At 43.1% G+C, this 24,317-nt stretch overlaps 1 protein-coding gene across 4 annotated transcripts in view; it reads right to left on the bottom strand.

The window, feature by feature from the left end:
- Nucleotides 1-24,317, bottom strand: part of ZMAT4 (zinc finger matrin-type 4) — a 416,088-nt gene that overhangs the window by 299,777 nt on the left and 91,994 nt on the right. For all 4 annotated transcript variants that reach the window (XR_010377315.1, XR_010377316.1, XR_010377314.1 and 1 more), the window contains exon 3: nt 11,713-11,802. Coding sequence is in view for 1 of the 4 variants with exons in the window: in XM_010976927.3 (XP_010975229.1) it covers nt 11,713-11,802 (90 nt within the window). In the remaining 3 variants the exon portion in view is untranslated. The remainder of the gene's footprint in view (nt 1-11,712; nt 11,803-24,317) is intronic.

Below are 24,317 nucleotides of genomic sequence, written 5' to 3'. Positions count from 1 at the left end.
AGTGTCCTAGTTTGGACGATACACTGTCAGCCTTTACCTAAAAACCTCAGGGGTCTGATTCCTGTTCAGTGATGGTTCCGGTCTCTCCCCGACACTGCTCTCTGCATGGTCCTGCCTGAGCTTTCTCTCCATCCCTCCCCAACCTTCAAAACTGCTGCTCCCGCCCCCTGGAATGATCTTCCCTTCCCTCCTCACCCAGTGAATGCCTGTGAACCCTTCAGATGCTCCTTCGGATTCACTGCCCAGAGAAAGGTTCCTCCAGCTCCCAGACAGGCCAGCCCTCCGAACCGGCTCTCCTGGCTCGGTCCCCGCTCACCCACACCACTTACCATTTTTGCCACTTTCAGCCGAGAGCAGGGACCTTCTCTGGGTCTGGCTTTGCTCCCCACTGACTCTAGGTCTGCAATCAGCACTTATTAATGGATTAGATGGATGAATAATGATTGCATTAGAAAATAAAAGAAAGATTTGCATTTATAAACAACCCACCATCCAGTGTATTTCTGGATCTTAGTATCGGCTTTCAGAGTATATTGCAATCATATTTTATTAAGACTGGAAAGCAACAAGTGATCATTTAACAATTCAGGAATGTTCAGTGACTCGTCCAAGACCTCTCAGCCTTTCTTGAAGTTCAAGAGAAATGCAGACAGGGCTACAGGGTTTTGGCTTTATTTATAAGTGATAAGACTTCCACAGAGAGACCTTTCAATCCCTTCTAAACTCAGATAGTCTTTGATTATGATTTAACTTTACTTCTGTCTTAATAGAACTATTTTTTTTTCTCCTTCTCTCCTTTTTGCATCATTAGTTATGAAAGCAAAGAACTGCTACCCAGGACAGTATCTCACAATGCATGCACATACACACACACACACGCACACACACATACACACAAACCATTAAAATCGAAGTCTGCATGAAGAGAGGGGTGGACAGGAAAGATCCACTAACAACCCTTATTTCTTGGTGTTCAGCAAATTTCAGGTCATAATTCCGTCTTGAATTTTTCTAGTCTCCATCACAGCAAGAGACATGATGGATAATGAGAGACCCAACAAACTAATTTGTCATTTCTAGGATGTGACATCATGACCATTCATTTCTGGGGTTGCTAATGCCAACCGGTGACCTTCTAGGATTATGTGCGGCTGAAATGCGAAGAGGAAATTTAATAAGAAAAGGCCAACCATCACTCAGTGCAGCAATGAAACAAGATTTTTTTTCTTTTACAGTAAAATATCAAAAATTAAAAAAAACCAACATGGCGTCTTACGATGCATAGTCAGTGCTTAGAGCCCAGACTATAGTGACTATTTAAATCACATGGAGGATAATATTTGCTCAGTTCTTGAGTATCTGAAGTCATAGACATTCCTTTAAAGGTCAGCTGTAAAACCCAGTTAATAACTTTGAAGAAAAATGCCTTTTCTCCCCATCAGGTATCCACAATAAAAATCATCTCCTTTTCTACACAGTTTTTCTTTTAATGATGCTTGGCAAAAAGACAAAGCTAATAGACGAAGTGGACATGGTGGTCAGACTATCTGGCCACCCAGCGTCACAGACCAAGAGGAATCGTTCTGTCACAAGCAGGTAATGGCCCTGCGCCCCCTCACATATGCTGCCAGAGAAGGGTTTCGATGGGGTTTCAAGAATGACATGCTTAAACAGCCACATTTTTAATATCTATTAAAGTCGCTGAGCGGAAGGGAGGGGAAATACAGCCAACCAGCCCACGCACGTGGCCGAGGGCTGCACCTCCTGTCTCCCCAGCTGCTCCCAGCATCTCACTCCCCGGCTTAGATTCCACTCTCGGGCCTCGAGAGCGGCCAAGTCATGACAAGACATACGTGTTCCCCCCAAGCAAAGATCTGATGTGCAAATACCAACAGCAGATTTTTTTCACACTTTGTATTAGTTTGGGTTCCTTCAAACAAGAATGTTATTGAACACTGTCGTGTTTCCTCTCAAGTCTGTCTGGTTCCGTGGCAATGACCGGGGACTTCGACAGAAAATGAGTCGCTCAGCAGCCTTGAGGTCTGGAACCCGGATCACTGAGTTTCCCCACTGGCTCATCCTAACCAGACTGGTGTGTGTTTCTCCCCCTAACAAATGTCACAGGAGAAAGAGTTCACCATCATCTGGGCAGTCAGAAAGGAGGAAAAGGTAACAGGTGTGGAGTGGCAATCCCCTGCCTGGCCCTGGGCTCCTACGTTATGCTTAAATGTTCACATGTCTCCTTTTCTGTCGCTATGGAACACGTGAGTTGTTGCTACCATTTTTCAGATGTGGAAACTAAATCTTACGAAAATCAAGGAACTTGACCATGGTCACCCAGCTAGCAGGAGGTGGAGGCCAGATCCAATGCCAGGGAAGTTCCCAAAGCCTAGGACTTTTCCTCCATATGACACTGAATCCATCGGCACCTCAACATCTGACGCCTCAAATGTTCAATAGGTCTGTAAGGCCATCAGCTCTCAGTAGGGACCTGGGGGGGGGGGGGGGGCGGGCAGGGAAGAACGTGATTAGGATGCTGAGCATTATCCCAGCTCGTGGCAGGCTCCGAGTGGCAGATTTCCTGGAGTCACTCCCATAAAGAATGTTCTACAAAGTAACCTAGCTCTAGCTCTAATGATTTCCCCAACACATGAAACGGCTGCGCCAGGAGTGAAAGTGCATTCTTAAAAAATAAAGAAATTCAATGCATCAAAGTCTGCTACAGGGATGGGAGGGGACGCAAGAGGTACTGGGATCAGGCGACCTCAGTTTTGATCCTCTGTGCGCTTCTCCTGCCCCCTCACCTTTTTTATCTCATTTGCAAAACGGGTGGGGTCAACGCTCACGCAAGAACATGTTCTGAAAATGACATCACTTCACACATGCAGAGCTCCCAGCAGGGCAGGTGCCCGAGAGAGGCTTGCAGCATCCCAGTCCAAAAAGAAAAACCATTTTTATGGCAAATTAGTAGAACCCAGAGCCTCCCCCCTCTTCTCAAATGTATCCTGCAAGGTGTTCTGGGCTTTATCGGGAGGCATTCGTCATTGTCTCAACATCACCTGCACCAAATCCAGGTCACCTGAAGTTCGAAATGTATCTCGTCTCCTCACATCACCACCCTTGGTTCTAAGGCAAGAGGAAAAAACATATATGTATTCCTAAAAGAACACATCAATGTAAAAATGGCCAAATGGTCACAAGCCGGTACAAAGGGAAGGAAACAGACTTCTTTGTTCTGCAAGAATAATATTCTGAGCGTGAGGAATGCCCAGAGGTCACGAGGGAGAAAGAGAATGGACCCATGGGGTCATGTAACGGGATGACAGCGGGTGTGATTTATGACACCGCTGTGTAAGGATCCAGACTCACAGTGCTACGTAGGGCAAGGGGAGGAAGGGAGGTGAGATGCCCTGACACGTCTCCCTGCAGCCGGGGAAGAGACAGAGATAAATGGGCCCGGACACAGAAGGAAAGAAATCTGATTCAAAGCGAGTGATAAAATTTTCAGGATGGAGCTGGGATTTCAGAGGAAAATAAACTTACATTCTGTGAGATTCGAGCATGGGAACCAAGGAAATCTCTCTATCAGGGACAAAAAAAAATTGAGACAGGAAAGATAGGCTGGAGATACAGACACCTGAAAAGAGGAGACATAACGGAAAGGGAAGAGAGAGCTGTAGAATCTAGCTGTCATGTGTCACGTGTCACGTGTCACAAGTCACTGGTGTGCTGAAAAGTTCCTGTGCATCCCTGCCAGTCACCCACCCACCCCAAAAAAAGCTAATATATACACTAATATTTCAGAGCCAAGGCTGGAAAGTGATTATCACAGAACGAACAGCTCTTTGGCCATTTGTGGTCACCGGCATTCTTTCATCCAAAATACCCTTAACAAAAGTGTATTTTCCAGGGAGCGGGCAGTGTGCCAAGTGAGAGGCACACGCGAAGGAACCTGACCTCTACTTTCCAAGTATTAAGATCGTCTGGTAGGTATGTTCAACCTCTTCACCCCTCAAGCAGCACCGGATTGTCTGCCAAAGAAGAATTTCTGGAGGGTGATGTCTCTGTGTTGTTATGGCTGAAAGAGGGCTGTGATCTGGGAAGGACATCTGTCTCCGTTAGCTGCACCCCAATCCCTGCTCACACAGCCTTGATGTGGGGTGAAATACGACGGAGCCTCAGGAGCAGACAGGAGAAGGCGGGCATCACCCAGGAGGCGGCCAGCGAGAGGGTAGCAGGCTTCGCCTGGGGAGGATGGAGACGGAACACACAGCTCGTGACCAGAAGTAACTGTTGGAGGGACCAGCTTTTGCTGTGAGAGGACCTGCCTCTCCCTTTCCTCGCGTTGTTCCTCTCTGAACATGACCCACATGGGACCAAGAACCTGGTGAAGATTCTTATGGAAACTGTCCATAACCCTCCAGTTTCCTTCAACCAAGTCAATTTCACACAAAAAAATATTCTTTTAACAAATAGAGAGGTATATAACAGAAATGTTCTATAAACCTTTCTCTACAAATGATAATTTTTATGAAAACTGCTTTTAAAGCATAATTGGTTTGAAGAAAAACACAGTGGGACGATAGCTTATTATGAAGATATGAACAATCATTTAGGGAACCCCTCTGTGCTAAGGAACAAAGATGAGTGAGGCCAGGTCCCCGTGCTCAAGAAGTCTAAAACTGCGCTCTCGGCATCCTACCATCTCTGCCTTTAAACGAAGGAAAAACGGGATGGATCCTACGGGAATCATTGGCGCTCAGTCCCAAGACCACATCCCAGCTGTTCCCACCCTTTAAAGAACCCCTCTCCTCTAGGCACATCGTCTAACCCCCGCCAACTTCTGCATCTCGCCAGCAACTTCCTGCTGGTGTACTTAATTCACGATTCCAGGGTTCTGGTGCTGTCCTCTCCCCAGCCCCTCACTTGGTGACTGTCTTCCCCCCCCCCTTTTTTTTAAATTGAAGTATTGGCAGTTTACAATGTTACATCAATTTCTGGTGGACAGCATCACGTTTCAGGCATCCCTATATATACACATACTCCTTTCCATATTCTTTTTCACGAAAGGTTACTACAAGATATTGAGCAGAGTTACCTGTGCTAGACAGAAGAAACTTGGGTATCTATTTTATAAGTAGTATTTACTATCTGCCAATCTCAAAACTCCCAATTTATCCCTTCCCACCCCTTTCCCACCCTGGTAACCATAAGTTTGTTTTCTGTGTCTGTGAAGGTGACTGTCTTGAACTCTGTCAACATGCTGTCCTGGTTTTGGATATCCGTGTATCGGAGGGGACCTCTAGCCCGTGCCTCTGTGGGCTCCACCTCACCCTCACCCTCCATCAGAGATGTGCAAAGACTTGACTGGGAAGAAGCTCTGAGGACGGAAGTCCCCCAGCCCCTCCTGTCCCCCACCTCTGCCTGGGGGCAAATTCACCTCGATGCAACTTTAGCCCTGCTCAGCCTAGATCAACGCAGAGGCACCCGGAGAAAGGGTTTCCCTCCCTGCTCCTCAGACCTTCCTGCTCCCCGGGTCACAGCCTCAAGGAGGAAGGTTATCGTGGCTTCAGGAAGGAGCAGCAAGTTCTAAACTTGGAAGGCAGTCAGAAACCATCTTCCTCCTTCACACCCATTATCCAGTTCATCCATTTTTACCTGCCTAATTGTCCCTCGGATCTATTTATTTCTCATTTTTTTTTGCTGCTGCCATCACTCTCTGCCAAGGCCATACCCATTCAGTTGATAAAAGCAGCATTCACATACTGAGGTCTGGGGAGGTCATTCTGGCTAATACATGAGTTAATGTGAATTTGATGCTGACTAGACAGCCTGTCAATGACCTATCAAACCTACACTGTACATCTGCTTTAATTGTTTTAAAAAAGAGGGGGTGCATTGATCAGAAGTGAAGCATGTCCACATTAAAAATAAAGATTAAATGCCTCCCATCCTGGGATGCCAATGCTGGTGCTTCTTTGATGGTATGACTCCCTCCCCAGGTGCCAAGGTCACACTGACTCACTGCGTACGTGCTGGTTTGTTTGGTTTTGTTTTAAAACCAAGTGGCCTGCTTGATGAGAGGATATAGCCAATGGTAACAATAAAATAATGGGGTGACAGAGTGGAAGAGGATGGCCAGGAGGCTTTGAGGAATCAAACACCCCCGACATGGCATCCCTGACTTGTGTGATGTTCTTTGTTCGGACAAGACATAAAACTGTGCTGAAAACCATGCTTTTCCAGAGCAGTTCCTCAGAGTCATCTGGGAAGCAGGCTTCTGGGCTCTAGTCCTCAGTCTGGCTCAATTAAAACTCTTTTCTACTCCTATAATAGACTGTTGGTTGATTATTTTCATTGACAGTAGTCTGGGCATATGTCTACAGGGGGACCTACCATACTGGCTTAAAAGACATGACTGGCACGGTGAGCCCCTCCTGTCCCAGGGAGGGGCACGGTCAGCTCGTGGGCAGTGCCAGAGGAATGTCACTGTGTTATGTTTTACAGTTTTCCAGCCTTGGCTCTGCCACTTCCCAGCTATCTGACCAAAGTCAAATGACTTCACCTATTTCAGTCTGCTTCTCTGTGGGGATCATGGTAGCTCCTACCTTACTGGGAGGATTCGATGTCTTAACGTATATAAAGCACTCAGAACTTCAGTGGGAAGCATCTGAGAAATGTCAGTTACTATAACTTTGCCCCGGAACAGCACTGCTCTCTGGCTTTGGACCCAGCAATGGCTTCGGTGCCTGAAAATTATGATACAATTTCAAGGTATGTGGAAGGAGCCCAGGAATCAGATTTACGGAAGCAGGGAGAGTCCTGATCTTGGGCCTGACAAATGTGGACAAGCCAGGATGCTTCTCTGAGCTGTATTATCATCTTTGAAATTATGTTTGGTGGGGGGTGTTTAGATTGAGTTCTCCCAACCTAAAATCCAGGATATCGGGGGACCTGGGAATGTGATAATGGAGGTTCTCAAACTAGGCTGAATATTTCAGACCTAAGAGAAAACATAGAAATACGTAGGAGTGGTAAGTTTAATCACACTAACTAAATGCCAAGTTTCTGCACTTGGAAGGAAGTAGATTAATTCCTTGTAAAAACACTATTTACTTAATACTGACTGGCAATCTGGGTTGGCAGTTACTTAGCTTTACAGACTAAAAATAAAAGTAAAATTAAGTCACCTTTTAATTTAAAAATGCCATTTCCCAAGCAGGTCTTTTTTTTTTTTTTTTTTTCAAAGCATGTAATCTTTGGGTGAGATGATAATAAAAAGGGCCATTGGTGAAAACTGAGGCTCTCAATGGACTAGATAAGCTTTAAAGTCCTTTTTGCCTCTAATGCTCAGAGGATTACTCCAAATTTCTCTAAGGCAATCAACTATCACAATTTATTTTGCATTTAATTTTCACTCTGTGGCCTCCAGGGGAAAATGTCTTGCTCTAAAATTTCAGGGGAAAAAAAAAAAAGCCCAACCAAAGATCCAAATGAGGGTTCTAAAAAGTAAAGCAGGGAATTTAAAAAGCTAGAAAATATGGTTACCCGGGGCAAAGAGGGTGGGAAGGGATAAATTGGGAGTCTGAGATTGGCAAATATTAACTACTACAGATAAAATAGATAAAAAATCAAATTTCTTCTGTATAGCACTGGGAATTATATTCTTTATCTTGTAGCAGCCTCTAATGAAAAAGAATATGAAAATGAGTATATGTATGTGAATGTAGGATTGAAACATTACGCTGTAGACCAGAAATTGACACACTGTAACTGACTATATTTCAATTCAAAAATTAAAATTAATTAATTAAATAAAAGCTGCAAAGGCCAGAAGAGAAGACAGAAATGAACTTCAGGTTTTAAAAAAATAATACAAAAGGGTCAAATGGCCTGGAATAGAAATGACAATGGAGCTGGGAAGAGTAAAAGGCACTTCTGTTCATCTGAGTGTCAATTCAGAGTCATCGTGTGTCCCCAAGGGGCTGAGAAGTGGGGAGGGAGGGCTAGGGGCCATTACCCATCAATTTTAGGAGTGACTGTGGGTCCAAGGTCCGTGCGTGGTCAGGGTCTGGAAGAGCAGCCACAGGTTTTCTGTTTTCAGAAGCCACTCACTTTGCTGGCTCTTTGGGCAGCCATGAACCTGTTCTCCATCAGGACACACTAGGATGCAAACCTGGGAGCGGGAAGGTGGGGCGACAGGCAGGTCTAGTGAGGCCGGCGGAACAGGGATGGCTTCCTCCCAAGTGCACAGGGTGCATGCAGGTAGGGAGGGTATCGGCATCGCTCACGCCGTGTCAAAAGCACTCAGAAGACAAAGTGCTATATAAACGAGTTACCTGTACATGAGATATTCTTAACATCCCCATTTTACAAACCTAAGGAAATAAAGACCAACCAGATGGGAACAGGAACGGATGTGTAGGTAGAGTTTGCTATAGCAAGGGAGACAGCCAGGACCACCTGCGTTTGGAGGACACTCAAAGGCAAGCAGAGAAGTGGGGAAGCTTTATAATGGAAAACGGGTAGGTTTCCCCAGTGCCCTCATTGGAAGCTGATGGTCTGGGGAGACCGCAGGTGGGCCAGCTATGTGACTGACTGAGGGTGCCTTTTTAGCTTCTTCTGGTTGGTCCTAGTTTGGAAGCAGCGACAGAAATTAGGGAAGCTGTCAGCTCTTCATCAAGTCCTGACCATCTGGGGCTTATTGTTACCTGGTTTTGTTTTTGTTTTTGTTTTTGTTTTTGTTTTTTACTTCCTGGATCGTTCTAGAGCCAGGTCTGACTTCCTATAAGTCTGACTTATAGCAGGCTGGCTTCTGGGCTGGTTACTGTACGTTAGCAGGTTGGTTTTCTGGACAGGTTGCAGCAAGTTGTGGGTCCAACTTCTATTTTTATATATGGCCTGTGCATTGTCCATTTGATATTCAGTCTCTCAACCCTTAGGTGTGGGTCTGTACAAAAGGAAACTGGTTCAAATAGGTACCAACATCGATTCTCGGGGTCCTGGAGGGGGACTTGGGGTAGCCTACACCACATCCAGTACATCAAGACGCCTAATGGAGATGCTATATTCACCTGTGAAAGGTCCGCACAGTCTAATGAAGGCATCAGCCATCCCTTTCAAAAAGTAACATCATTATGTTGTTTCTCCTATTTGCCGATTTGCTCCTAGACAATGAGGAACAGGCCTAGAATGATGTAACCAACAAATCATGGGTAGCTCTGTTTTCAAAACCCAGGAGAACATTCTCAAAGGGGCCTTTGGAAAAGCATCCTTGCAAATACTTCTTTCTGTAAAATCTGTTCTGGGTTTTTTTTTTTTTTTTTTTGGTGGGGGGTAGGATAATTAAGTTAATTATTAATTTAATGGAGGTACCGGGAGTTGAACCTAGGACTTCATGTATGCTAAGCACGTGCTCTACTACTGAGCTCTGACCTCCTTCTCTGTAAAATCTGAACCTCTTCCCTTCTATGAACTGACCCCGAGGGATCTGGCAGGACAGGAGCCTGAGTTGGCTGAGGCATGCGTCTGACCAGAGCAGCAGAGACAGGCTGTGTACTTGAGGTCACCAGCCCGAGTTCCAAGGCCCTTTTCTATTTGCCTGTGAAGGGAAGCAGAATATGTCACCCCAGAACAGGCCAGTTTGGCATATTGATTCTTTTAATTAAATGACTTAAGAAATAGCAGGTGCAAGAGGGACATTGACTTCCTTTGTCCTCCTGAAACCAGGAAGTAAATCTCCCACAGGAAAGGTACCCTCCCTGTACCAAGAGGTAGGGAGATATCCTTCCAACCAGAGACATGGAATTCAGGGCCAAGAAGCCTGTATAAACAAACCTTGCCACTGCTTCATTCATTTATTACCCCAAGCCCAAACGCCTTTGTCTTGTCCATTCTTCATAAATGTATTCTTTCTTTGTCTAAAGGGCATAAAAGCTGCCTGTGTTGGTCACTTCTTTGAGTCTCCTATCTTTGGGGCCCCCATATGTCTGAAATTAAATGTGTTTTTCTCCTGTTCGTCTGTCTTCTGTCAGTTTCATTATTAGACCAGCCAAGGGACCTAGAAGGGCGACGTTGCCGTCCCTACACCTGATGGTCCCCTTCCTGGGAGCTCAGACAGAGGTAAGTGCCACATTCATGATTAGAGCTTGAGCAGTTAGAAAAAAAAATGTGTTTAAAGAGCTAACTGCCAAGTGTCCACAAATCCGATTGTTTCTGACGATTAGGATTAGAGAATAAATGGTTGTCAAACGAAGGGATGGGGCGCCATCCCTGCATAATTTCAAGGGGAAAAAAAATGAATTCCGTTCTCTCTGTAAATAGATACTTGATGGGCAGCATGAGCCAGAGCAGCCAGAGGATGCGGAGAGCACATAAATGCTGGCTTAGACCGGCTCTCCTGTGGCTTCATAGGTTCTTTTGCTAGAAATGCACCCAAGAACACACCTGTCCTCCCCCGCTCACTCCCACCGCCTCCGGCTGGTACAGTCCATCCAAGCCCAGAGACCCCGGCTCCAACGCCAGCTCTGCAGGAGCACCTGCCCTGGTTGGATGGCCCTGGCATGACCCACCGCCCTTTGTCTCCATTGGACTTTGTCCAAACGTTAGTAAACACATACACTGTGGCATCACAACTGCTTTTTTATACATTGTTCATCTCTCACTGTATGTAAGTCTCTTTAAGGCAGGTCTGGATCTTGTTTGTCACTGTTTCCTCAGTGGGCAGTAAAGGGAAATCCACAGCGTCCACATTAGCTCGTGTGTGAATGGCTCAGTTTGTGATGCTAAGATGTGTGCTTGGAGTCCGTGAGCCCCACCGGTCCTGACACTCGCTACCTTTGGTCAGTTGCAGCTCCCTGTCTCCATCTCCTGTCAACAACATACAAGTAGTTTCTGTCAAGTCTCTTCAATGCTCATGGATTCATTTTTTTCAGAGGAAAAGAAGATGGGCATCATTATGGTGGCAGAAAGAAAACTGTGTCACAAAGGCTGTAAGAGCGTGGGGTCTGAAGTCCATGCCTGCAGCCTCTCAGGACTCCAGGGGTGAGGAAGTTCTGGGTTTAATCGGCACGGATGGACAGGAATATTCCACTCATTAGGCAAATGATGCCCAGCTGGGAGGAAGGAATTCATCGCATCAGTCTTTGCCTGGGCCAGGCTGAGGGAAACCCTCTGCTCTGACTTGATACCCTCAAAGCAACTTTCTAATTGTCATTTGTCTTCCCAAGTAAACGTTCTCTCAGGGAAAGGTGGCGCTGATCAAAACCCTGAGTATTTTTATTTGCGAGATGTGCAGAGTTTTCATTCTACCCAGACAAACTGGCATTCTGTTTTACACACCAAAGGAAACATGAATTATGTAGAAGGCAAAGCATCTGATGTTTCTGACAGCTTTGCCCTTAGGTCACATCTTCCCCGCTCTGTCTTCCTGCCGTCTCTCACCCAGCCTCTCTGTCTCAGCTCTCTCTCTGTTTTTCCTCTGCGGGGTCCCAGAGCCATATCATCAAAAAGTCTCCCACCCCAATGCCAGCAAGTTCCAGCAGGAAAAAGTCCAAGACTTCCTTGCATGTAATATTGTCTGTAATATTTAATGAGAACTAGTTTTACTTACATTTCCCACTAAGCTGTACATAACTGCCACCCCTAGACCTGCAAAGTTCCCAGCAAACCGAACAAACTCTCTAAGGTTATCACCCGGAGCCAGATACTCACATTTTCTGATCGGAGCTTCTTGGCCGGACATCCACCATCCCTGGGGTGAAGCATGTAATACAGTCGGACTTTGCTGGCATGTTTTCGACTCTGGGAAAGAAAAGCAGAGGCAGAAATTTCATGCTGTGAAAGAGAAGGCATAGTGAATCCTCAGAAACTTATCCAGTGCTTGCTTGCAAATGCCAAGAAGCATTTCCATGAGAAAATACTTGAGTCTGTTCCTGTGGGTCACGTGCGAGGAAGTTTCCGAGAGGCTCAGTGACTTGCTCAAGGTCACAAAGCCGATATGATTTCAGGATGAGAAAACGTAGTTTTGGGTGGGAAGGGAGAAATTGGGAGTTTGAAATTTGCAGATACACACTACTATATATAAAATGGATAAACAGCAAAGTCCTACTGCACAGCACAGGGAACTACATTCAATCTCTTGTAGTAAACTATAATGAAAAAGAACATGAAAATCAATATATGTATGTGTATGTATGACTGAAACATTATGTTGTCTGCCAGAAATTGACACAACATTGTAAACTGACTTTACTTCAATTAAAAAAAAAAAACATAGTTTCTTCTGTAATTAAGTATAGTTGACTTACAATGTTGTGTTAATTTCTGGTGTGTAGCATAGTGATTTGGTTATACATATGATGTATGTATCTATTCCTTTTCATATTATTTTTCATTATAGGCTATTACAAGACATTGAATGCAGTTCCCTGGGCTATACAGTAAAACCTAGCTGTTTATTTTATATATAGTAGCTAGTATCTGCAAATCCTGAACCCCCATTTTACCCAACCATGCCCTCCTTTCCCCTCTGGTAACCATAAGTTTGTTTTCTATGTCTGTGAGTCTTTCTGTTTTGTAAATAAGCTCATTTGTGTCATTTTTTTTAGATTCCGCATAGAAGGGATATCATATGGTATTTTTCTTTCTCTTTCTGGCTTCCTTCACTTATAAGGTAAAACCACTGGGATCTTTAAGCCTGGAGTGAATAATAAGTTTAATTGTCCTCTGAAGTAAGAACAGGTCAGCAGAGGGAGTAATACAAGGATCAAATGTGATGAAGAGCTAGGTGCCCCGCCTCCTCTCTCACTCCTGCTGCCCCGCCCCAGGAGCCGGGTAGGCACACAGCACCTCCGGTGGAAGCCTGATCAGAGCCAAGCTACACGCAAGTAGGCAGATGCATCTGAACAAATAAAGCCGCAGCTCCTGCAGACGACCAGGACTGTGGGCTTCCGTCTGTGCTGACTGGTCCTTGCCCAGCATGGAGACACTGATCCCTTCCTGCTTCCATTTTCCACAACTCCTTTGCTCAACTGAGAGCCCAAGTAAACTCCCTTTAAGAAAACAGGACTTCTAGTGGAGGAGGGTATAGCTCAAGTGGTAGAGCACATGCTTAGCATGCATGAGGTCCTGGGTTCAATCCCCAGCGCCTCCTCTAAAAATAAACCTAGTTACCTCCCCTCTAAAATAAGAAATCATTAAGTAATACAATAACAAATAAATAAATAAAGTGTTTTTTAAAAAAGAATACAGCAGTTCTAACTTCCCAGTTGCCACCTGAGGCAGGATGGTAGACTGGAAAAGCACACCAATAAAATCGTCAGGGGTCCAGAAACTCAGTTTCGGCTCCACCACCTTCTAACTGTGTGATAGCAGACAAATCACTTACTCTAATTTGTTTCTGGCCAAAATGAGTCTCCTTTGCTCCATGGATAAGGTGAACATCACATGAATATTTATCAGAGTTGCCATGAGAAACAAATGAGATACTGTATATGAAAAACTCCAGTCCACATAATGCTTCACATCCCTTACTGCTGACTGCACCTGTCCTAACTTTGAGGTCGATATGGTCTCTAGACCGTGAATTCTCCTTGAATCCACTGCTACCAAATTCCAGTGCTCCACCCCCTTTCTTTACTCAGGGACTATTTCCTTCTTTTCCAAGCCTTGGTCCCCTTGTTCATTCAACAGTTAGGTTCCAGCCAATCTCCTGAATGATGGTTTCCCTACATGGATGGGCCTCAAAGGCAAAGTAACTTTCAGAGCACACGCAACAAACTGCATCTTGTTTACAGGACTGTTGTAAATCCTTTCTGTCTGGTTTTCCTCATTGATCACTTTTTTAATCCCTTCATTGTGCCTACAGCAAGAAGACCGTACTTTCAAACAGTCCCTGGACACTTATAAGGTCTTTAAACGGGTTTAAAAGTGCTATCAGAACATGAAAAATATTACAGACATTAAAAAAGTACTGAAGTGTGATTTTTGAAATATACTGGTAGCCATTTCTAGGTTGCATAGTAAGTTTTAATCAAGGGTTGCCTGGAGTCTTGTTTGCCTGGGAGATGCTTAGGACCTACGTGAACACGTATCAGATGATTTCAACATCATTGTTCAGTTTCTGCATCTTTTTGAGAAAGATATTGTACAAACTAGCATTTTCTTTTTTACAGATAACTATGTGGACTCCTAAAATGTGTATGCCTTTTTTTACAGAATTGTGGATTTTTTTTTTTTTTTTGGAGGTTACGGGTAGGCATGCTGCTACCATCAAAAAAAATAAATAAAAAAGATGTCAAAATCTGTAGGACCCTGAACGTGGCCACAGAGCCTGGGCTGGTGAAGAAAACACACAGACAGGTAATTGGTGAAAAGACAAAGTGGAAACAGCGTGAACTCAAATGTAGCTGAAGTGGGTTTTCAATTTTGCATTTGTTCCCACAGAAGAACTTCTTACCACAGTCCTGGCATCATCAATCTATTCAGAGCTCTGGATTCCCAGGGAACAAAATCATGGCAAAATTGGAAACCGCATCATACAGCTTGTTTTGTGGGGTTTTTTTTTTTTCTCTCTCTCTCTTTCCTAAAATATTACATTTCTTTCAAAAAGACTATTTCCAGCCAAGGCAGAGTTCACTGGGTTATTTAGGGCTTTTTCATGATTTTGTTCTTTGAAGACCTGTTTTTCTCCTTCCGTTTCCCAGCCTCCAGAGCTGATGGAAGGACTGTCTGGTGTCTGGATGAAGAGAAACAGAGCCTCAGCAAAGATGCTGGATTGATGGCAGAGACGCGTGGCTCATCCTTTAGCAACATCCCTTGTCTGGTCCTCTCTCTTTCTTCTGCTGCTTTCTCCAGGCTGCAAGGGCTGGAGCTGATGCCTCCCCACCTGATTGCTGGCAGGAAGTAAAAACCCCAGAGACAGTCCATTCCCCAGTGAGAGGAGAATGGAGCCTCCCCTCAGTTAGTCTGAGTCAAACCCAAAGCCACGGTGATGTTGATTGACAAAGGGAAAGAGGTTCCCATGAGAATGCTCCTGGGTGCTCGCCCAGCCTCAGCCCTGCAGCTCTGCCTGGATCCCTCTCCTTTCTTCCGGTCACATTCACAGACAGGACACGGAGTCACCTACAGCGTCTTCCTCCAAATGACTTTCTCAACTACCTTTCTCTCAACTTCCCTTAACTACCCCAAATTGCTTGAAATTTAGCACCGTAATCACATCCTCTTAGTTTATTCTAAAAGCAAACTCTTCCCTCTAAGAGGTTCAAACAGAATTTGAGCAAAGATATCCACTGCAGTGTTATCTCAATAGGAACCAAAACAATTGGGGAGACAGGTTCAAGCAGCCATGGGATGCTCTGATGTTCAGTTGGAAATTGAAAAAAATGCCTTCTACATAATGAATGTTGGATGGAAAACACTAAACTCAAAAATGCTGGTGTACTATGATTACAATTAAATAAAAATTCATATGTGTACCAGTAAGAGGTGGAAGGGAAAAAGGAAAAAACAGGATTTATTAGAGTCAAGGAAGTGTGGATGGTTTTCATTTTTAATTTTTGTAACAAATTTGTCTTTAACAGAAAAAATGAGAATAACTTCACAATGCTCAAAAGCCTTTGTAATTCTTCATTAAGTATACTGTACATATGCGCAATAATGTATTGCAATTAACTGTAATTAGTAAAAAGCATCACTGACCTGGAATGCGTTTAACATATACTGGTATAACTGACCACTTTTTAATCTCTCCTTGTTAATGTCGTATCAACATTCAGAATGTATATTTATTTATATAGGTTGTTTCCATGTCTTGGTTATGGTAAATATGCTATGAACAACCTAAATGTCCATCAACAGATGATTGAGTAAAGAAGTTGTGGTAAATATACACAATGAAATACTACTCAGCCATAAAAAATAAAATAACGCCATTTGCAGCAACATGGGTGGACCAGAAGATTGCCATACTAAGTGAAGTAAGCCAGAAAAGAGAAAGAAAAAGACCATTTGGTATCACTTATATGTGGAATCTAAAAAAAAAAAAAACAACAACAACAAAAAAAAAACAAAAACAGGTGAACTTATTTAGAAAACAGAAAAAGACCCACAGACATAGAAAACTAACATAAGGTTACTAGGGGGAAAGGGGGTGGGGAGGGATAAATTGGGAGTTTGAGATTTGCAGACACTAAGTACTGTACATAATACAGATTAACAAAAAGGCCCTACTGTGTGGCACAGGGAACTATATTCAATAAGTTGTAATGGCCTATAATGAAAAAGAATATGAAAAGGAATATACATGTATATATATGTATAACTGAATCACTATACTGCACACCAGAAATTAACACAGCATTATAAACCCACTCTATTTCAATTAAAAAAAAACTTTTAAATTTTAAAAATGCATGTTCTTTTTTCATTGCAATTCTTGGTACTTAGATGAAGCCTACTTAACCCAAGAGCAGTACATGCTGCTTCAAAATTTTAAACTTTATTTTGGTACATACAAATGCTATGGCAAATATGTGTACGTTTCACAGTGAGGTCACTTAAACCTTCTGAGTGTGAATGGAGACTATGTGTCAAATCCTGTCCGGATAATCAAACCAAGAAGGCCTGGAAGAAAGTGACCCCTGAAACTGGCTTGTGTCATCCAAAAAAAAAAAAAGCTCAAACAACAGCACGTCCTTAAGACTTTTTCAAAGATTCATTAATACCTCAAATTTGTGCTGCTTTCAAAAGCTCAAAAAGACCAACTGCCACCTGAAAGGAACTGTAAAGAGAAAAAAATACACATCTTACATGTTAAATGTTTATGTGACAGTGTTTGAAGAGGGAAAAGGACCATAACTTTCAGGGGGGAAATAAAAACAGGAAAAAGAAATTACAATCTCTTTCAATTGCACTGAGAGCCAATCCCAGGTTCTTTCTTGCATTAATATTTGCATTTTAAGCAAAAAAATCATTACTTTCATTCAAACCACATCAACCTGAAGCTTCCCAGATAGGCCAGAAATTACCAACTCTTCCATTTTAATTAAAACCTTTGCCCCCGTGGCTGGGCATTGTGTGAGGGCAGCCTTATCTGCAGATTAGTTTTTTGGGGCTGAAACAATCCCTTAGCACTGTTAAGAAATAGTCGAAAGTTGAAAATTCAGGCCAGCCTCCTCTTTGGGGGGATAAAGGATGAGACAAACATCTATTTCAGATGCACTGCTGTGAAAGGAGAGCGGGAAGCACACAAAAATAGAATGGCTCTGTGCTTCACCTAAATAGCCATCCTCCACGATCACACTTTCCTTAAAACCATTCGTAGCTCAAATCTGCTTCCCACAAGGCTATGGATTTCTGGTCTCATAAAATGTGGCGATAACAAAGCAACTTCGTATTTGCAAAATGCTCCCAACTGCCTGCAAAGTCCTTGCGTATTCAGCCTTCATTTTACCGTCCCATCACAGTTGTGAGGCTGGCAGGAGAGGTGTGATCTCAAATAAGCGTTAAGATCCATTGCCAATTCCCTGGTTAAATCTTCACCGTCTTATTTCATCACAGGTATCTAATTATACCAGAAACCAGCTAAAAGAAGCCCAGGGCCATAAGAAAAAGAGAAAAGTTGGAACAGATGGATAATTACAGAACAGGGGTTCTCACCAGCCACCAACATGGAGGTATTTCCACTTGTTCTGGGGTAAAGCGGAGCCAAAAGGGCAAAGATAAAAAAGGGTTAACTCCCCAGCTGCCCGAGGATGACTGGCTGATGTCAAACGGGGGCTCCATTTCTTAGGAAGGAGGAGAGGATGCGCTGATGGAATCCCACTGAACACCGAGGTTGAGGTCCCTGGGCTGAGCCTTAGAAAAGCTGCAGGGCATCCTTATGAGGATGTCAAGGTTAAGTGCAGATAAACCCAGAGGAAACCACAAGTGCTGGAGATTCCCTCGGATGAGCGGGGCTCTTTCCTGGAGTTGCCGCATCACAGGAAGGAGGCTGGACACAGAGACCTACAGTGAAAGGCGGGCCAGCAGGAAATCTAGGAAGAGAAGACTGGCCCCCAAAGAAAGGCTTTCCCAATGCAGAGAAGGAAGAAACGAAACTCCCCTGCCCAAGGCCCCAGGTGCCAGACCTCCGTCCCAGGCTGCTGGGCTACTGAAACGGTCTGTAATCCAGTCCCACAGCTGGAACTGGACCAGAAGATCCTAAGAGGGTCCAGGTGCACCAGCAAAGTGTCCGAGGCCCTTCCCCACACACGGGGGCCGTGCAGCAGGCCTTAACCTCCCGTTCTGATGAGCGGCTCAGAAAGAAAAATGACACGATGCAGAAGAAGCCTTTGGAAAAAACCCTCCAGAAGGAGACACCGAGGAATTTTTTTCCTTGCAAAATATTTCCCACGATAAATAGAAGATTCACCCTGGAATTTGACACAACACTGTAAAATGATTATAAATCAATAAAAAATGTTTAAAAAAAATAGAAGGTTCACATGGCACAAGTTTTGTGCCATTTAATTTAAGAAAAGATGGGGATAAAAGCTCCAAGGTGAAATAAGACAGCAGATTCAGATGAAGACGTACCACCTGAGTTAATAAAGTAAGGTCAACACAAATATGACAGCTTAATTTTCAAGGCCTTTCACAGCAGGGCAGGAGCAGAAGCAACACTGTGGACCAGGGTGAAGTCAAGATCGAGTCACTTCCTAAAATGCAGAACAGGAGAAAGAAGTGGGGAAAAATGACATTGGACCCCGGATGTTCGAAAAACCAGAACAAATCCAGTGTGCCTTTGGTCACAGGATAAATAGACAAATAAATGGAATAGAATTGAAAACTCCCCCAAACAGACCCAATCGTTTGGGACCAAAAAGAAAACCAGGAAAACATATCTGAATACGCATGTGATTGGAAAGTTTTCTGAATCACAAAGCAAAAGAAACAGGACTGACAGATATGGCGAAATAAATAAATATATATATTTGTAATCTGAAACACATATATGCAAGAGGGAAACCACAAAGTAGGAGCAAGAGGAAAAAGAAAGCGGTCTAACACCTGTAAGATAGGTTCTACCAAACATGCCAGAAAAAAACATTAAAATAGGCAAAGGATATAGGAATCGTAGAAACGCAAACAGCTCAAAGATCCATAAAAGGAAGTTCATCCTAATTGTACTGTATATTTTTTAATTAGAATACGTATATTTTGGAAAACAAATATATGTATATATATATATGCATGGCTGGGACATTGTGCTGTACACCAGAAACTGACACAGTGTAACTGACTGAACTTCAATTAAAATTTTTTTTAAATTTTTTTAGTATATAGCTTCACCCACTAAATTGGCAAAGATTTGCAAAATAGACATATCCGTATCAGTGAAGATACAAGGAAACTAAGACTTTTGTACACAGCTAATAGGCATGCAAATTGACACAATTTTCACGGATGGAAATTTTGCAATATAAATTCAAAAGGCAAAAACTCGTTTGATCCGACAATCCTATTTCTATGAATTCATTTTAAGGAAGCAATCAGACATGTACTGCCATTTACTTATAATAGTGAAAATGGGAAAATAAGTTAAATGTCCTAAGTGAGAGGAATAAATATTATAATTTATCCATGTGACAGATTACCAAACTGCTATTAACAAGCATATTAATGATATTCAATGACATGGGAAATATCTATGAAATAATACTGAGAAAAAAGGTCTGTTTCAAACCAGAATGTAAGCGATTGCCAAATTTTTTAAACAAAAATACGTATGAGCACGTAGACACAGCAAAAGTCTAGGAAGAAATACACCAAATGGTTAATATTATGTAACACGGATCCCAGGTGACTTTAACATAGCCTTTTTTCCTAAATTTTCCAAATTCCTTAAGGGACCTAATCATTCCAGTAATTAGAAGGTAAAAAAAATCACAAGTTTAAAGGTGCATTCCAATTTTGATGATTTCCCATTGTAACTGCTTTAGCTTAGGATGAGGAGAAGTCTCAGAAAGACCAAGAGACTTGCTCAAGATCTCACAACTTCCCGATTCTCAGAGAACAGGGAATACACCTGTGTTGTTCATTATCATACGCCCAGCATCCATCACCGTGCCTGACCCAGCCGGTGTTGGATACAGTCTTGTCAAATGAAGGCGTGAAAGCAAGAAGGAGGTTGATCCCAGAATGGGAGCCCAAGATGCCTGATGCCTTAAAACGACTGTGTGAAATGGGTGCCCGTAATCGCTAGAGGTTTCCTTCCATTTGGAAAATAAAACCAAATCCACCTCCCATCTCTTTCCATCCCTACCCGCCATCAGCAGCGCAGGTCCAAGAGGAGCTGGGAGCCTGCAGACCAGAGACATCTAGACACCGACCCAACGACCCCTGCAGGCATTCTGCAGAGCGTGCACACACTGGAGGAAAACCTCTGAGCAAGGGGACTGAAGGAAACTGAGCTTAAACATGAACTCTGAGGAAACCAAGGAATCACTGCAGCTGCTACAGAAGTCCAGACCCACAGTGTGTCTTCCTGACACAGCCACCACGGCAGGGGCGGAGCCAGCAGCGGGAGGAAGAGGTCTGGGACAGGCAGAGCCCACTCCTCCACTGTTTCCAAGAATCCCAGTTCGCCAAATGCTGGCTTGGTCCATATCACTTGACCTGTAGGCAGACATGTAGGATGCAGCCGAGGGTGACACGTCACCTAGTTTTTAATTATAGGACCCCAGGCATTTGTGCTGCTATGGACTGAACTGTACACCGCACCCCCCTCCTAAATTCCCATGCGGAAGCCTGGACTCCTGATGTTACTGTATTTTGGGGGTCGGTAATGAAGGGTGAATGGGGTCAGATGGCTGGGGCCCTAATCCAATAGAAATGGTGTCCTTTTAAGACAGAGGAGTAGACACCAGAGAGACCTTCTTCTTTCCACGTGCACAGAGGAAAGGCCATGCCAGGACACCACAAGGAGGTGGCTGTTTTGCAAGCCAGGAAGCGAGGCTTCAGCAGAAACCATGCCAGCGCCTTGATCTTAGACTTCTCGCTCCAGAACAGTGAGAAAGCAAATGTCTATTGTGTAAGCCCGCAGCCTGTGCTGTTTTGTCTTGGCCGCCCAAGCTAAGACAGGTGCCGTCGCCTACACTAGGTGCCCTCTTGGGAGGTCCTTCTTCTTGTACACAATAATCAGCCCACTTTTCAAAAGCAAATCGCGTAAACTTAAAGTTTCTAGAATTAGGTCACTTCACTTTTTTTTTCTGAAATATTTTAAAGAGAGCATTTGAAATGAGAAATGCTTATCTTAAACAAGCACTGGGGGAAAATCCATTTTTGTTGGAGAAAAACTTACACGGTGAGCCCTGCAGCATTCCTGACTGTGTAAACACGTTTGCACCAAATCTGTACTCCTGTCTGCCTACCCAGGTGCCGACACCGGTGCCTTACAATTTCAAATCAAAGTCTTGCAACTCAGAAAAATTACATCCCCACCAAAATACAGAGGAATTATTTTTCCATGGTGTGAGGACAGAACTAAATACGTCTCCACGATGTCTGTGCATTTTAAGCAGAATCACATGAAAAAATAAGAAAACGCCAGAGGATAAATAATGCAATAACCTCATCGAAAGCCTCTCTTTTGCTGCTTGGGGAAAGGAAAACAAAAATGGTATTTTCTTCCCCCCTCCAGAAACTCCCGTAAAGAAGTTGAAGTTGGAGATGAGGCGGGTGGGGGAAGATAAAGCCAGTGAGATCCGTGATTAAAGTCAGAGAAGACAGGGGATTTGAAACAACAAAGCTATCAAATCCTTTGGTAATGTGAAAGTTTTAAACCACACAAGCCAATGCTATGCTATCATTTCCCAAGGTCTCTTGGTGTCTCTTAATAAAATACATACCTGGAATAAGAAAAACGTTAGCCCTTTCTAAGACCATTACTGTGAGAAGTCTTCCGAGATTAACCCCACCCCTGCCTTGGGCAAACACTGATTTCCACCAATTTGTTTGGAGTGAGGGTTAGGCTGTGGAGACACCTAGGTAAAACCGGTTCCCTGGTCTCGTGTAAAAGATGACCAGCTGCCCCAGGACGGCAAGACGGTCACCCAGGACGGTCACCCAGACAACTCAACAAGCAGGGCAGCAGGACCACGGCTCACACGTGGCCTCATCCCTCTGTATCACGTTTTTACATTCGATTTTCTTCCCCACCCTCATAATTTTATACTCCTTGGCAGGCACCGTATAATTATTCTCAAATTGAACTCTGTTCTTATGACTGAATCCTCAATTTCTTATTATTTTTATAGTCCTGCTCCATCCCACAGAGCACCTTTAAAAGTTCTGCACAGAGCAGTGTCTCTAGAAAGGCATGTTAGTTATTTAAACAGGTGGGCAGAAGCGTTTTTGTTTTGTTGTCAGTTTTTAAGTCCTGCTTGCTTTTATTTTCCCTTAGCTTGCCTTTGCTTGTGGTGTCCAATCCAAAAAATCATTGTCGAGACCGATGCCCAGGAGCTTACTCCCTAGGTTTTCTTCTGGGAATTTTTTGGTTTCAGTTTTACATAGTCTTTAATCCATTTGGAGTTAATTTCTCTGTATGGTGTAAGAAAGTGGTCCCGTTGCATCCTTTTGTGTGTGGCTGGTTCCGTTTTTCAAACCATTTATGGAAGAGGCTATCCTTTCCCCTTTGTACACTCCTGGCTCCTTTGTCATAAATTCATTGATTATAAGCGCATGAGTTTATTTCTGATCTATGCATTCCATTGGGCTGTCTGTCTTTACACCTATACCATACTGTTTTGATTACCAAAGCTTTGAAATATAGTTTGGAATCAGGAAGTGTGATGCTTCCAGCTTTATTCTTCTCTCTCAAGATTGCTTCAGTTCCCTGGGGTCATTTGTGCTTCCATATAAATTGTGGAACTGTTTGTTCTATTTCAGTGAAAAGGGCATGGAAATTTTGATGGGGATTGTATTGAATCTGTAGACTTTGGGTAGCATGGCCATTTTAGCAATATTAGTCCTTCCAATCCATAAATATGGACTATCTTTCCAACTTGGGGTGTCTTCTTCAGTTTCTTCCATTAGTGTCTTGCAGTTTTTGGTGTACAGATCTTCCCCCTCTTTGGTTAAATTTATTCCTAGGTAAATTTACTCTCTTTGATGCAACTGCAAACTGAATTCCTTTCTTAATTTCTCTTTCTGATAGTTTATTGTTAGTATATAGAAATCAACTGATTTTTTTGTACTGATTTGCATCCTGCAACTTTACTGAATTTATTAGTTCTAGCAGTCTTCTTTGATGGAGTCAAAAAGTATTTTATGTCAAAAGTATTATATGTAGGATTCTCTGCATATAATACCACATCATCTGCAAATAGAGACAGTGTTACTTCTTCCTTTCCAATCTGATGCCTTTTTTTTTTTCTTGCCTAATTGCTGTGGCTAGGATTTCCAATACTGTGTTGAATACAAGTGGTGAGAGTGGGTATCCATTTCTTTAATCCTGATCTTATAGGAAAAGCTTTCAGTGTTTCATCATTGAGTATAATGCTAGGCTACAGGCTCATCATATATGGTCTTTCTTACGTTGAGGTCCATTCCCTCTACAACCAGTTTTTTGAGAGTTTCATTGTGAATAGATGTTTAATTTTTTCAAGGGCTTTTTCTGCATCGACTGAGATGATCGTATGATTTTAATACTCATTTTGTTAATGTGGTGCATCACTGATTTGCAGATGTCAAACCATCCTTAGATCCCTGAAATAAATCCCCCTTGATCATGGAGCATGATCCCTTTTATGTGTTGAATTTGGTTTGCTGATATTTTGTTGAGGATTTTTGCATCTAAGTTCATGAGAAATACTAGGCTGTAATTTTCTTTTCTTCTAGTTCCCTTGTCTGGTTTTGGTATTAGGGTAATGCCGGCCTTGTGAAGTAAGTTTGGAAGTGTTCCCTCCCCTTCTAATCGTTGAAAGGGTTTGAGAAGGATTGGTATTAATTCTTCTTTAAATGTTTGGTAGAATTCACCATTGAAGCCTGGACTTTTCTATGTTGGGGGGGTTTTGGTTGCTAATTCAATCTCTCTACTCTGATCAGATTTTCTATTTCTGTATGGTCCAGTCTTTGTAGGTTGTATCCATTTCTTCTAGGTTGTCCAATTTGGGGGCATCTATTTGTTCATAGTTGTCTCTTATGATCCTTTGCATTTGTGTGGTATCAATTGTAATGTCTCCTTTTTCATTTATAATTTTGTGCTGGAGTTCTCTCTCTTTTTTCTTGCTAAGTTTATATAAAAATCTATCAATTTTGTTTACCCTTTCAAAATA

The sequence above is a fragment of the Camelus dromedarius genome, chromosome 22, assembly GCF_036321535.1.
Source record: "Camelus dromedarius isolate mCamDro1 chromosome 22, mCamDro1.pat, whole genome shotgun sequence".
NCBI lineage: Eukaryota > Metazoa > Chordata > Mammalia > Artiodactyla > Camelidae > Camelus > Camelus dromedarius.
The sequence above is the reverse complement of the archived record's forward strand: the minus strand, read 5'-3'. Positions and strand labels throughout refer to the sequence as shown.